At 40.2% G+C, this 15,535-nt stretch overlaps 1 protein-coding gene across 4 annotated transcripts in view; it reads left to right on the top strand.

Moving 5' to 3' along the window:
* Positions 1-15,535, top strand: part of Asb15 (ankyrin repeat and SOCS box containing 15) — a 46,353-nt gene that overhangs the window by 24,516 nt on the left and 6,302 nt on the right. For all 4 annotated transcript variants that reach the window (XM_076566148.1, XM_076566146.1, XM_076566147.1 and 1 more), the window contains exons 2-7: positions 8,286-8,394; positions 10,144-10,196; positions 10,283-10,414; positions 11,605-11,763; positions 13,335-13,580; positions 15,135-15,306. In XM_076566148.1, the coding sequence (XP_076422263.1) occupies positions 8,288-8,394; positions 10,144-10,196; positions 10,283-10,414; positions 11,605-11,763; positions 13,335-13,580; positions 15,135-15,306 (869 nt within the window). In that variant the 5' untranslated portion in view covers positions 8,286-8,287. The remainder of the gene's footprint in view (positions 1-8,285; positions 8,395-10,143; positions 10,197-10,282; positions 10,415-11,604; positions 11,764-13,334; positions 13,581-15,134; positions 15,307-15,535) is intronic.

Here is a 15,535-nt window from a genome sequence, read left to right as displayed (position 1 = left end):
TTCAAAGCCCCTGACTATTATCATCCAGTTATGTTTCTGTGAGTCCAACATCTTTGGATTTCATGTTTTGATATCCTGCAATATCTTTCCTCTGGTGTTTTATTTGTTTTATGTAATATAATGCTCTACGGCTTCCTCCTACTTGTCGCAAATAACATCATTCCCTTCTTTTTAGGACAGTATAACGTTCAACAGTAAATATACAGCATATTTTCTTTATCCATTCGCCTGGATATTTAGCTTGATTCTACCTTTGGTTATTGGGAATAATGCTACAGTGGACCTGAGAGTGTGGACCTCAGTTCCTCCTGAAACTCCTAGAAATAGACCAGAGCATTTTTCTGTATTTTAAAATTTGTTGTGGAACTCCCATACTGTTTGTATGATGGTTGTTCCAAAAATAAATAAGTAGCTATATATGATGGCATTTTCAAATTTACTACATTGTGGTGACTGTTTCACAATACATATGTATATTGAATTCTCAAGTTATGTACCTGTGGTGGTTTGATCAGATGCTCCCCATATTCTCAGGCATTTGAATACTTGGTCCAGACTTTGTGATATTGTTTGGGTAGGATTAGGAGGTGTAGCCTTGCCAGAGGAGGTGTGTCACTGGGGACTGGCTTTGAAAATTGAAAACCTAACACCATGTCAAGTATGTCCCGACTTACTGTTTGCGGTTTGAGATAGGAATTCTCAGTGTTCTTGCTGCCCTGTCTAACGCCTGCTGCCACACTCCCCTGCCACGATGGTAATGGACTCTTATGGCTCTGGAACCATAAGCCCAAAATAAACCGCTTTCCTTTTATAAGTTAACTGGGTCTTAGTGTTTTGTCACAACAGTAGAAAAGAAGTACAGCATCCTAAGGATATGCATTTTTAAAGCCAAGTCTTGTTTCCCTTTTTCTCAGTAAAACTGAGGGACTAAAAGTCAATTTCATTTCCTTAAAAGCATCTGCTTGAATTTGGTTAAATGATTATCATTCTTGGGTGTGACACTAAAGATTCTTCTCATCTATTAATTTTGATGACTATATTGAATTCCATTGATTGTGTGTACATACTCACACAATTATTATTGTAATGTTATTGGCCATTTAAGTTGTTTCAAAGGTTTTGCCTGTTTAAATTCAGATAAACATTCTCACATATAAATCTTTTCCTACATTCTGATCATTTTTATAAAATAGGTGTCTAGATGGAGAGTTATAGAGAAAAAAGTTTTTTTTTAACTGTTATCACTTTTGCTTGTAACAGGAGCTCATCCGCTGTTCAGTTGTTCTTAGTGCAGGGCTCTTCCCTTTCCGGTATCCTTGTTTTCCTCCGGAAGTCCTTGTGTGTAGGAATGTAAAGCTCCTTCCTACATTCTGAGTCATTTCCTAAAGCTAGCATACTTCCTCCTACCTTTCTGTCATAAAAGAATTTGACTTAGAAATTAATAGTGGAGAAGAAAATGTCAGCATTTGCAATGTGAAACTGGAGATGAAGAAAGCTGATCTAATAGGTCCTATTAATAGAGAATTTACACAGAAATAAAATATTAATCGGTGCGGTCCCAAAACTAGAAGTGAAGTTGCCAAAAAAAAAAGGGGGGGGGGTGTATGACATAAAGAAAAACAAGATAAACCCACTTCTAATCTCATCTTAAGAGCAATGTATATCAGTTTGTTTAAGTATTCATTCATGCAGCCAATTCTTATTCAATTCTCACCACGTAACAGCTGCCACATTAGGATTCATTGTCTCATCTGCCTTTTCATTTATTTTTCCAAAATATCAAGTTATGTAGCTTTGAGGCAACATGAAAATGATAGTTGCTTTCTGGAGTAAGGTGTGTGTGTGTGTGTGTGTGTGTGTGTGAGAGAGAGAGAGAGAGAGAGAGAGAGAAATGTGCCAGAAGGACATCTTGTGCCGTTAAGAAAGACACTATTTGAATCTATCTAGTTCTTACCACCATTCATAGGTTTTCTTTTATAGAAAAAGGAAATGCCATAAAGAAAGAATTGCTATACTACATTAGTTGTAAACAAGGATCACATAACTATGAGGTGGAGCCTGACTCTGACAGGTATACCTTTCTTGGGAAACTCTTCAGGGCTAGTGAACTCTGTTGCTCAAATCAGCAATTAAACCCATGTATCAGGTTTGCTGCTTAGTGCTAAGGGACACCGAGTGAAGGAGTTCTAGCCAGCCCAATGGCAAACATGGTTCTGGCAGGCCTTCCCCTTCTCTCCAGTTCCCTTGCTAAAACCATTAGATCATATTCATGAAGCCAGTCACCAAGGTCTAGTCCCTTATTTGACCATTTCCTCCTCCTGAGACTGACTGCCATAGTCCAGCTATCAAAGTATTGAAGTCCAGCAATCAGAAGCCCCCTTTGGCTTACATAATTAACATGCCCAATAAAAATTAAACACCTCATCCTAACACGGGTTTCCCCTTTTACCCCATTTGCCAATGGACCACATCTGTCTCCTCTCTATCCAGAGGCAGTCCTTTGTCCCTCTGGAACAAATATCTCTGTCCCCTCTCTCTTGTTCCCGTCCTTTTTCCCCTCATTCTCTGTCTTCTGTCTTTGTCTCTTATTCCCTGCCCTCTGTCCCTCTGGGGCAATAAATCTCCTTTGTGCTGAGAACTTGGTCTTGGGGGTCCTGAGCCGATACTGATCCTTTCACAGTGTGTTTGACCACCAATAAACATCAAAAGTCATAAAAATATTCTATTTCCAAAAAATTGGCTATGTTTTAAAAATTATAAATACAAATGACATAATGCAGATAAACAAAAATGAACATCATTTAATATAATATAATAACTGTTTTCATAACAAAACCAGAACTTGGAAATATTCCTTCTTAACCCTTACTTTTTGTCTGGTAAGATAAATGCCCATGTTCCTTTCTGGTATGCTGGGAGACCAGCTCACCAATCAGGAATCACAACACTTTCAAGGTAAAAGAGAAATCCCTCTGTGAACCAGGCTCAGCATTCCACACAGCAGACACCGGCACTTCGTTTGGCAACCCAGGGTCTGCGTATGGGGTATGCTTGCATACAGAGAGAAGAAACGCTAATCTTTCAGGGCTGTCCTTGTCTTAGTCCGTTTTCACTTCCCACTGTGACCTTCTGCTACCTTGCCACACATGCCATTCCTGAGACTCTTTCTAGAAATCCTGGCTCTGCAGTGGGGACCAGCATGGTGCCATAGGCATTTCACTTTTTGATTTGTTTGTGTTTGTTTTGAAATGATCTCTCTTATGTAGCTAGTTCAGCTGACCTCAGGCCCTCCTGCCTCTCAGCCACTCATATGCTGCCTAGGAGTAGAGGACTGTACCACAATGCCCAGCTGCTTCTGGCATTTAAAAAAGGATACTGGAAGAAAGCACAATGTGCCCTAAAGGACAGACTCACTAATGTGACAGAATGATACTGACAGGTGCTGAGGGCAGTATGATATTTATGGACACAGCCTTTTCTTACACCGTGGAAACAACTGTCCACTCAGCTGATTCCCACACCACCCTTGTTATTGACTGATAGGGAGGGGTTTTGTTTTGTTATGCACAAGACAGAGTCATGGCAGGTGGGGCAACCGTCTTGGACGTCATCAGGAATGAGTCTACAAAATAATTCATGAAAAAAATGTGATCATGTTTATCCTTGTTATGGGAAAAGGAAGAAGCAGTGATTTCGTGACACAGGATGGAGCACAATCCAAGGAGTGCTCTGAGGGGTGTCACGAACCTACCAACCACTTTGACAGCAAGGCATCAGTGCAGATACGGGATGGGAGGCACCACGCCCTGGTAATCTCTACCGCATCGCATCGTGCCTTGCAATGCCACCGGAACCTCCTGACCACTTCAGTCAGGCGCCAACTGGAATGCTGATCCTTTGGTTTTGTTTTTTTAGTTTTGTTGTTGTTGTTGTTTTGGATAGTGATGTTTAGACCCCAAAACAAAAAGTACAAAATGAAAAAAGCTTAGGAAACCTCAGACCACCCTATGCAGCACAACATCCTTCCTGCCCCCACCCCCAACCCCTACCCCCAACCCCCTCACCCCCAAGTCCCCCCACCCCTACCCCCCAACCTCTCCCCCACCCCCGCACAGAGCCAACGGAAAAGATTTATGTGCCTTTGGGAGCTAGTATTTATTTTTGGAAGTTATTGTCACCAAGCGCTGACTGTCAAGAACAGGATCAAAGTGTTTTCTGTCAAAGACAAGAGACTGCAGCTTCTGAGGCCTTGGAGAGCGTGTTCTCCTCCACCCAGGGCTATCAGCTGGGAGAGTTGAAGCGGATAAGGCTCAGCTTCCATTCTCTCAATGATTCATAATCGCTAACAACATACGACTAGAATAAGGACTGGGAAACAGGCATGCATGCAAAGTGCTTTGCAAGGTTCTCTTTTTTTTTTTCTTTTTTGTAATTTATTTATTTTTATTTTATGTGTTTGGATCCCCTGGAACTGGAGTTACAGGCAGCTGTGCAGCCAGTGTTCTTAATCGCTGAATCATCTCTCCAGCCCCATGCAAGGTTCTTGAGACAAAGCCAAAGTCTGTGATTTATCTCACCGTCCTTATCATTTCCAAGCATGTTCTACAATTTTCATAGTCACCAAACTTTCCTTTTCTCCACGTCTAAACTCGGGATTTAACTCAGTCCATCTGTAAAACAAATTAATAATCATTTAAATATTAACTAAACATTTGGGACCTAGCATTGAAACCTGGAATTGAGCTGTTTTGTTTTTCTTTTAACTATCTAAAACATAAAGGAATTTCAAAGTGTTCACAAGTTAACTTTTTCAAACTTGGCATGTCCCTTCAGATAGAGAATCCATAATTTTTCTCTAAATGCATTTCTACCCTTAGTAAGGCTAACCAGTGCTGTAAATGAAATCAGTTTGTGTAAAATTTCCTTAATATTGGGGCTGGGAAATTGATCAGTAGGTTAAGCGCCTGCTGAGCAAGTGTAGGGACCTGAATTCAGACCCCAGCACCCCTATAAAATACCAAGCGTGGTGGTGAACAACTGTAATCTCAGTGCTGAGAAGGAAAGAGACATCTGGATCTTAAGAGCTCACTGGCCAGCCAGTCTGTGTGAAAATGTGAGCTCTAGGTTCAGTGAGACGGTCTACGTGAGAACCATAGAGGAAGATACCCAACTTTGATTGCTGGCCTACCCACACACACACATACATACACATACACTCACATACACATACTCATATACACACTCACACATATACACTCTCATACACTCACACATTCACACATTCACACTCACACACTCACACACTCACACGAGGGGAAGGGGTTCCTTCAATCGTTTTCTAAGACAGCTACTAGTGATGAGCAGATGCTCTCACTGCTGGACTTCTCCAGAATATTATTAAGTGCTCTATGGCACGTTGTCCTTAAGAGGGTCAAGTAATTTCTCCAGACTAGACTGAGAAGTGAGACACTTGATGCCAAAATGTTATCTGGCCTTTCTTCATACCCTTGGGCAGCTCTTTCTTTAAGAATTTCCAATTGATCTGTCATCCTCATCATTTTAAATTTTCAATACTGATCAGTCACTCTCTACCTGCCTTTCTCATTATGTCTTAATACCTCAAGGCTGTCTCAGTGCACCCCTTCATGACTGCTCTGGTACCTGACTGCACCTATATAGAACTAACCCTCACCTAAACTGCCAGTACTCCTGGAGACAGCGTGTAGGTCGGAGCCATTCTGTCATGGTTTTCCCATAATCTCACCAGGTTATTATTATTTTAGCTATAAAATAGCTAAGAATACCATAACATCCCCCACCCTCTCTTTTTCCATTTTGGTTTTTCAAGACAGGGTTTCTCTGGGTACCCCTGGCTGTCCTAGAACTTGCTCTATAGACCAGGCTGGCCTCAAACTCACAAAGATCCTCCTGCCTGTGCCTCCAGAGTGCTGGGTCTGGCTGATAACAGCCTTCAAGATGATAGTTAAAAGACTGTTGAAAAATGTTGGGAAGCCATTTCACAGACTAACTCCAGCCTCTAAGGAGCATACAGTGTTTCATGTACTAGTTGCCCACATTTCAGTCAGGCTTAGACTTAAACTGGGTATTTGAACAGGTGAGAGGTATCCATCCCATATTAATGTCGTAACCATGCAAACCCGGTCTCTGACCAGTTACATCAGCAAGAAAGGCAGCAGTGCTCAAGGATTAACTGCGTCATCTGATGGTGTTATCTGAAGAACTCAGTGCACACTTGTTTGAAATGAGTCAAAGACTTTTCCTGTCCCCACTGAGAAGTCATCTGCCACTTAGGAAAGTAGATAAATCAGGGGTGGGAATATCGAAGAAAACTCTATAAAAGAGAAAGCATGGCCTAGGGTGTGGTTCAGTGCTTGCGTAGTGTGTGTGAGACATCCTGGGTCCCCAGCACTTCGAGAAAGAAATGAGTTTGTCCTCCCCCACCCCTGCCCAGGAAAGCAATAGTCCAGTGAGAACACAGAAATATGTGAAGAATTTGCAAAGCAGATATGGAATACATGTAAATTCAAATGGTTGGGAAGTGTTACATAAGAAGAAATATTCACAGAAAGAGGGCGGGAGAGGAAGCAGAGGATTCCAGCAAGGGCTGCTGGAGGAGGAAGCCTTCTGTGCCAGGCTTGAGGCAGTGGGGACCAGGGTGAAAAGCAGCTGGGACAGCCTTGTGAAGAAAGAAACAGATGTAAAAACACAAACCAGAGGAAAATGAAGCCAGATTCGGAGTCAGCAGTTGGTTGGTTCATTTGGAAGAAAAACTGCATTCCTGAGAGAAATGGTCAGTTGTAAGAAGAAGGAAGAGCTCAGTGACTCCTCGTTCATTTATTAGCCCAGACCATGCAGAGGTGCTTCGATATACATTGAGGCACCCTAATTCTCTGATCTTGTGTAGTTACAGTCTATGGACACGGGACAATGGACTAATTTATAAATAAAGAAATAGTACCATTTGTATCTATTTGGCAAAGAAGAGTCCAGATATGCACATGGACCTACGAGGAGACAATTATGTCAGTGTTAGGTAGTATGCTCAGTCTCACATTCAGTCTCTCGGCATCACTGTTTATCCCTCCGTTCTAAAACAGTTGTAAGGCTACTTATACAGAACAATGTTTTTGTTGTTGTTGTTTTTATTTGACATTTTGAGACAAGGTCTCATTACTGCAGCTTATGCTGGCCTGAAACTTTCGGATCCTCCTCTCTCAGCCTCCTGAGTGCTGGGTCCACAGAGAGGATGCCACCAGGCAAGGCTCTGTACAGAATAATGAAGAAAAGAATCCTCACAATGTTGCAGAGTTTCTGTGCAGCCTGTCCAGAGGTTGGGGACCTTGACTGTCAGCACATTTAAAGCCGTCTTTCGAGATTATCTGACCTTGAAAACTGAGAGGACACAGTATATGTCAACTGTGTCTGCAAATTGCTTGCAGAATTTGTTTCTGTTTCTCCCCTTAAAAAGGCAGAGTGCTGTGTCAAATGTCAGAAGGAATGCACTGGGCTTGGAAATACTGCCAACTAATGATAATTTCATATTGCTTAGTCATAGCACTGGAGGACAGTTTTCAGCTTCTATACTTACTAACCTTCCTGCCTATAACCAAAGGAGCTGATTTAACATTAAAGACAGGTTTTTACTCTTTTAATTTGATGTTTAAAAAAGAAACCAGTGGGCCTTCTGTTTTTTTTTTTTTCATTTTTACATATTATCCTCAGGGGAGACAGACCAGTCAAAAGCAGTGGCATGTGATAAGTGGACAGAAATGATCAGGGGAGTTAATGGGTACTCGGCCCTAGTCAATAACTGGCATTAAGACAACCCTCATCTCAAGTGATCTGAGAGCAGCAGAGCTGACATCTGAGGACTGTAGAGAGTCTGAAAGGATCACTACTGACTGACCCCCTTCTCCTGCAGTTGAGTTCTAATGTTCCAATGTGTATGTCAAATGATGGGCCTAAGTTAGTATCCATTAGAAGCTTGATAAAAGACAAGGAGCCCTTCTGTAGACAGTGCTGGAAAGTCAAAGTTCAAAGACAGACATTCAAGGGGCAGGTAATTAAAGGTCTCAAGAGAACATCTGAAGTTAATAAGATGCAGTTTCCATATGCATGGATTAAGTTCTTAGTTATTTGTATGTTGTACCAAGGAGAATCAAATATACTCTGCTTTTCATTTTGCATTTGTTACGTTAATTATACCAATTATTCTGAAACCCTTGTTGAGAATAAGAAGTCATCTATTTCAAAATCACTTGCAGATATGGATATTAATGATGACCCTAATGAAGACCATCTTGCAAGTTATGACATTCAGCTTTGTATTCAGGAATCCATTGAAGCAAGCCAGGATGTATTCCATCTGGAAAGGTAGTATTTTAACCAACTGCTCTCAACAGATTTCTGTATGTCATTCATTTTGTCTGAAGCTCACTCCTCTATAAAAATGCTTACTTCCCCCCACAATACACATACTCTTTTTCTGGTATGAATTCTAACAACTTTAAAATGTCAATTATGCACATATTTTAATAATATGATCTACAAATATGCATCACATGTAGAAAATGGAAATTTTCCAAGTGGTGAATTCCTAGCTGAATTTGTTTGAAAATTGCCTATATTCTAAATTAATGTGGAGTTAAGAAGGACAATGCGTAGAGTTAGAACAAATTTGTAAGAACAGCATAAAATAAAAAAGGTCTGTATATGGCACATCCTGCCACCTTGTCAACTGACCTTTGTGAGTAGACACATTAAAAGGTTCATGAAATCGATGTTACAAAATTGTAACTACAGAATCTTAAACTGCAAAAATAAATACCTGTTATACATGATACATAATGAAAAAACAGACCATAGCTTACCTTTACATTCTATTTTTATGCTTAGAATTTTATAGTCTGGAACTTAGTAGTGCTTGTGAGTATACTTACTCTATGAAACTATTGCTTTTGAGCTGTGTGTGCAATGCACTTTGTGTGTGTGTGTGTGTGTGTGTGTGTGTGAGAGAGAGAGAGAGAGAGAGAGAGAGAGAGAGAGAGAGAGAGAGAGATATCTTACTCTGATATGGGCAGAGATACACACAACTCCAGGGAGGCTAGAGGTCAATACTGAGTGGTTTTCTCTTGCCTTTCTGTTTAAAAGAGGATCGCTCAGTGAACCTGGAATTCAGCTAAACTGCCTTGCTGGGAAAGCCCCAGGCATCCTCTTATCTACATCCCCAGTGCTGGGATTACAGGCATGTGCTGGGGATCCAAACTCAGGGCCTTATGCCTATGCAAGAAGCACTTGACCAACTAACTAGTTCTCCAACTAAAGTGAACACGTAACACTCTGGTTTCTCTTCAGATTGTATAGACCTTTTACATTTTAAAAATATGCATGTTACATAAAATTTCTGGTGTTTAACTTTTTCATAGTACTGAAACCTCCAACAGAATTTAGAACCTCAGAGCTCCCCACACGGCATTCAGAACCCTACAATGTTAGCAGATGTTTCTGTTTAACAGAGCTAATACCTTTGTTCTGAAGGTTCTGTTTTCATTTAAGAAGCACGTGTCAGAGAATTGCCATCTGCTGGGCCACCGACTGGGAATATAGTCAGTAACTGTTCTACCTGCTCATCAATTGATTAATACTTCTAACATACTTCTAACATGCATGTGGGCCAAAAGCTCCCAAGTGTTCTCTCAGCAATTACTAAGAACCAAGTAACACTTGTTGAGCACATCGTTTTGAAAGTTGGAAGAGTCTTAGCGATCTTCCTACCCCACCCAGATGAATAAACCAACATCCAGAAAGGCTAATGGACTTTCCCAGGGCCATGAAGTCAGATCTGCACCCAAGCCCTTGACTCTGACTCCAGTCATTTACTCCATTTCTATTATTTAGAGAGACCCCTTCTACCCTTCTATTGTATTTTGCTCTCTTCACTAGTATACTCTCTGTCTGACTCCTGGGAAATTTAAAGTGGAGAAAATCAGCTATATGATTTTTTTTTGCAAATTTTGATTATTACAGATATTTACTAAAACTCACTTTTATTGTTCAGATCCTTAAAATACATTACTAGTACAAATATGGCTTGATTCTTTTGTTTTGTTTTTCCTCTGCTAGACTGGTACCACTAAGTGATCAAAACAGAAAGCTTGTAGAGGCCATAAGGAAAGGTGAGTGGGCATATGATCTACGATGAGGTGGAACTAACAGTTCACCTTGTTGGGGCCCGTGTAATGAGTCCATACATTTCATGTAGGTCACATTTTTGAGCTCCAGGAGTATGTGCAACATAAATATGCTCTGGATGAAGCTGATGAGAAAGGATGGTTCCCTTTGCATGAAGCTGTTGTTCAACCCATTCAACAGATACTTGAGACTGTTCTGGATGGTAAGAAAACATAACAACCTTTGTACAAAACTAGAGAAAAAATGTATTCATTGTAGGAGTTCCAAACGAATATAACAAGCAAAAATAAAAAAGCAGAACCAAAGACTAACACAACTTGTGGCATGTGCCATTCAGCCTTTGCATCCATTCACCCAAGAATGTGGTATAGGATGGCAGGAAGGTGGTGTTACCACCTGTGATTGATAGAAGTGTTTCAAAGGTCATAAATTAGTTGATTGAAATAGAACAGCAGTTAGGAGCACTTGTTACTCTTTCAGATGACACAAGTTTGGTTGCCAGCATCCACATCAGGCAGCTCACAACCACCTGTAACTCCAGATCTAGGGGATCTAACACCTTCTTCTGGCCTGAGCAGGCACCTGCACACATGTGGCATACACTCATATACACACACATGCACATTAATAGAGAAATAAAAAATAAAAGATTTCTAAGAGTTAATTTAAAAAATTTCACATTCAACTATTCCTCATCTAGCTTCCAAAAGGATATAAATTGTTGTATACATTATATTTCACAATAAATAATATAATTGTCTTTATATTACATTTATCTTTTTATAATGTAAACATTGCTGTGATAAATTAACACATTGTTTTAAGTGTTTTGCACATCTCAGCATTTTATAGAACACATAAGAATATCTTAACTTTTAAGCTTCAGTGTTGCTTCCTAGTTTTGTGCCTTGAGAGATGAAAATAGTTGATACTTAGCTAGCCAATTAGAGAAATAGATGACCAGACTAACAGATAGGGATAGCATTGATGATATTTCTTCTTCAACACAATGAGACATCCATTCAAATATGTTTCTCGTTTATATTCTTCATTTGACAAAAACCAATCTCATATACAATTTACATATTTAAAAGACTTGGAGAATTGATTTACAATGTATTCAGAAATGAGAATTAGTAACCTACTTTAAGGGAAAACTTGTTGAAGCCTAGGTGTTGGTTTCCTAGTTGTCAACTGGATTAGCCAGTCTATGTGTGTCTGCTGATCCTCGCTGCCCTTTGGTAATCTTTCTATCATATGTTCTCTTATCCTTCCATTTATCATTAATTACTTTGCTCAATATTATGTGTATAATATCAGGTAATTCTGATTTACATAAAATCACATAAGCAGATATGTTTAACTTCTCACCAAAATGGTTTTACATCTCAGCTTCCTATAAGGCAGTCTGGGAATTCAAGACCTATGATGGAGAAACACCCTTGACTCTGGCAGTCAAAGCTGGTCTGGTGGAAAATGTCAAGACGTTGCTAGAAAAAGGGGTCTGGCCCAACACCAAAAATGACAAAGGAGAGACGCCTCTTCTGATTGGTAAATTATTTTTTCTAGAATTTTTGTAATTTGAAACAAATATTTATCAAGTGTTTATTGGAAGCCACTGTACACTGGCTGTAACTGGCTGCCTGAATGCCTTCCCTTGTCCAATGTTTCCATGCTCCCAGCCCTATTTCACCAGTCCACCAACTTCATTATGCTGTCCTGCAAAGAGCATCATGAAAAACGGCCACATAGTGTAACTCTCAAATATAGAGTACAGATAACAAGGAGGAACCTAATGTTCAGTGACAAGGTGTCAAGTCTAAAGGAATGCCCTCCAGGGAGGGTCAAACTGAAAGGGATGGTTGTGTGTGCAAGATGCTCACAGAGGAAGAGGGAATAAAGGTGATGACAAACACTGGAATATCGGTTCCCCATCAGAACTGTCAAACAAGACTGAAGGAAAGAGGACGTTCTGTGAGAGACACTGAGCTGCCACCTGTGATGGCAAATCACAACTTACCATGTGTCAGCTTCTCAGGTTCATGTCCTCTATTAATTGCTAAGTAAGAATTTCTTGATTGAAGAGAAAGAGGTTAGACTGACTGTGTGTGTGTGTGTGTGTGTGTGTGTGTGTGTGTGTGTGTGTGTGTGTGTGTAGGTGCATATGTATATTATAACCCAAGATAGCATTGCATTTTCTGGAGGACACAGGGATGGAATAAGAATTTGGGGTTGGTACTTGAGATCTGTGGACTTATATCTTGGCTGGAGACTATAATAATGAGTTTCACATCCTCACGCATGATGGTTACCCAGGAAAAAGAGAAGTCATATTAAACCCAGATGCTTTGCTGGGCATTCTGGATATAAAGATACTGATTAATCTCTTGCTTAAAATGTGTAAGAGAGTTAGGTAAGTGTAAGAGGATAGTTAACCTAAATGCTACAATGAAGGTGCATACTTAAATTAAGGGAATAAAAAAGTCATTGCATCTGACTTAATTCCCTGAACTTGCTTCTAGCAATATGGAGACATCAATGGGACTTTTAAGTTTTATAAGAAAATGGATCATCCATGTCAGCTTAACAGTTTTGCTTTGGGGCTACTTAGAAATTTGCTACTCATGGTTCATTAACTTGGGAAGGAGAGATAAGAGGGGGAATGTTCCTTGTTACATGTAACTCCATTTTTGATATTTTTAAACTTAATTCCCTATCTTTGTATCTATTCATGAAGTATGTTCAGATGGCAAAAATAAAATAACCTTAGATCTCCCCATCAGCCAAGCTATAAAAAAGGCTCCTATGACATGGTATCTTCACTGATAAAATACAACACCAGCCTTGACCAACCTTGTATCAAGCAATGGTCAGCAATGCATGAAGCAGCTAAGCAAGGCCATGAAATTCTTACCTCACTCTAAGTCTTGAAGACTTAACCTTCACAAGTAGAAATTTGGGCATGAGAAATAGAAAGCACATCAGAAATACAATATCCTTTTATAGAAGAAATGGAATAGCTTATACTTATTTTGATATTAGCTTAACTCTGTATAAAGTACTCATGTTGATACAGCAACTTCATGTTAATATTCCTGTTTTTTTAAAAACATTATTTCAAGCTATAAAAAAAGGCTCCTATGACATGGTATCTTCACTGATAAAATACAACACCAGCCTTGACCAACCCTGCGTCAAGCGATGGTCAGCAATGCATGAAGCAGCTAAGCAAGGCCGAAAAGATATTATAGCCCTACTGCTGAGCCACGGAGGCAATGTCCACCTGAGAGATGGATTCGGAGTCACACCTTTAGGAGTTGCTGCTGAGTATGGCCACTATGATGTGTTGGAACATCTGATCCACAAAGGTATGTGAAGTGTGTTACTCTGTCCTGCTCTTGGACTCTCCTCTTCATTGCTCATGGCCTCCTCTTTCTCTTGAATTTAAATGAATGAGACGTTAAGTCCTAGCCCCCCATCAAACCCCTAAGCCACCACCAAAGCCCTGTGAACTGTGACTGGTAGAGATCTGTGTGACCAGTCCTAAATGCCTTTTCCCGACAGCCTGATTTCCATATAGATTTGGTGGGAAGGGTTTAGCTGTCATCTTTGCTGAATTCCTCCTCTTTTTCCACTTGTTGATGTCACAGTCCTCCACTGGGACCGAGAGGTTTGATCTACCTCTAAATCTTCTATCACTTCTTTTCCCAAACCAAAATACCAATGTTTCTCTGGTCTTCATGTTGCCATCTGTCTTGTCATCTTGGTCAGGTCCTTCCCCTCTTCCCTGGACCATGTGAGCATTTGCTAACTATTCTTCAGGTTTCCATTCTGCCTGTCAGAGAACCCATGCTATATACTACAATTTAATTCCTCTCCCTCAAGTACACCCTCAGTGATGTCTTCTACTCAAGACACCACTTCAACTGCATTATTTAGAATTGGTTTTTTCAGGCTTACACTTCACTATTCCAATCCTGTGTGTCCCACTCCAAGAAAATAGAATGTGGGTATTCTCTCTGCCTCAATTTAGATCTGATCCTTGCTCTCGGTTGGAATAATAGTCCACAAAATTCAAAGTCAGTCTCCTGAGACATTCTCATAAAGTCTTTCCCAAGTCTCTCCAACAGGTGGTGTCATTCTCTACCCCTGAGACCTCAAAATGCTTCAGCTGTACAACCAGGGATGGAGAAGTTCAACTACTAGCTCCTAGCTTCACCTGCTCTTTATGAGACCCTTGTCTAGTTAAGCACCCAGGCCCCAGTTCATCTATAAGTGAACTACAGGATCGCCAAAGGATCTTGTATGGGTGAAAATTAGCACTTTTATGCTTCCCAAAGTAACTTAATGAATTATCACATAACCTCTAGAAATATGCTACACTAGTTTACAGATGAAGAAATAGAGGCACTTAAAACCCCTATCCCAGTTCATGGAGTAAGCAGCAGATCCGTAGTCAAAGATGGCTTTCTTCCCTTCCAGTATGACCCTACTAAAGCTGTCACTGCAGTGTCATATGCTGTCTGTCCTCTAGTTATGTCTTCATTTGCTCTTTAAGCTCCTTTAGTCAGGCTAATTGAGCTTAGGGTCACATACAGTGTTTGCACCTCATAGCTATTCATAAACATTTGTTGGATTGAAAGAGTGCTACCTGCTACCATCAAAGTAAGTCTCATGATCATATTTCTGGAAGTGTGCATCCAACATGGCAACCTACTTGTTTTCAATCATGTTTTTGTGACTCCCTATCCCTGAAAGTTTAATAAAATGAAACATGTTGCCTAGCTGTTATTGAAACTATTAAAAAAAACAAACAAAAACCAAAATTGTTAAGCTTTAACCAGAAAGGAAGCTAACAGATGACTTTAACAGACTAACTTAACACTGCTCAGCCATCTAAGCCACGTGCTTTACACCACCAGGTGGTGATGTGTTTGCTTTGGCGGATGATGGGGCATCTGTGTTATTCGAGGCAGCAGGAAGTGGAAACCCTGACTGCATTTCCCTCTTGCTGGAATATGGAGGAAGCGGCAACGTGCCTAACAGAGCAGGACATCTTCCAATACACCGAGCTGCCTATGAGGGACATTATCTGTGAGTAAGACATTGAGGTGATCACTTTAAGTTGTGTGTACAATACAATCTTACAATGCATGATGCTCCCCAAACCTCAAAGGGAAATATTCGAACATTTTGTATTTCAATGCTTGGAATGGATTTGATAGCTTTTCTTCTTTCATTCTATAGTTTTGATTTTCACAGAATGAATTTATACTATTCTTTTAATAAAAAGTATTCCTTGAGGAGGAATAAAGTTATAACT

This window comes from Peromyscus maniculatus, chromosome 3, assembly GCF_049852395.1.
Source record: "Peromyscus maniculatus bairdii isolate BWxNUB_F1_BW_parent chromosome 3, HU_Pman_BW_mat_3.1, whole genome shotgun sequence".
Classification (NCBI taxonomy): Eukaryota; Metazoa; Chordata; class Mammalia; order Rodentia; family Cricetidae; genus Peromyscus; species Peromyscus maniculatus.
Note: the sequence above shows the minus strand (reverse complement) of the source record. Positions and strands in the feature narration are given on the sequence as shown.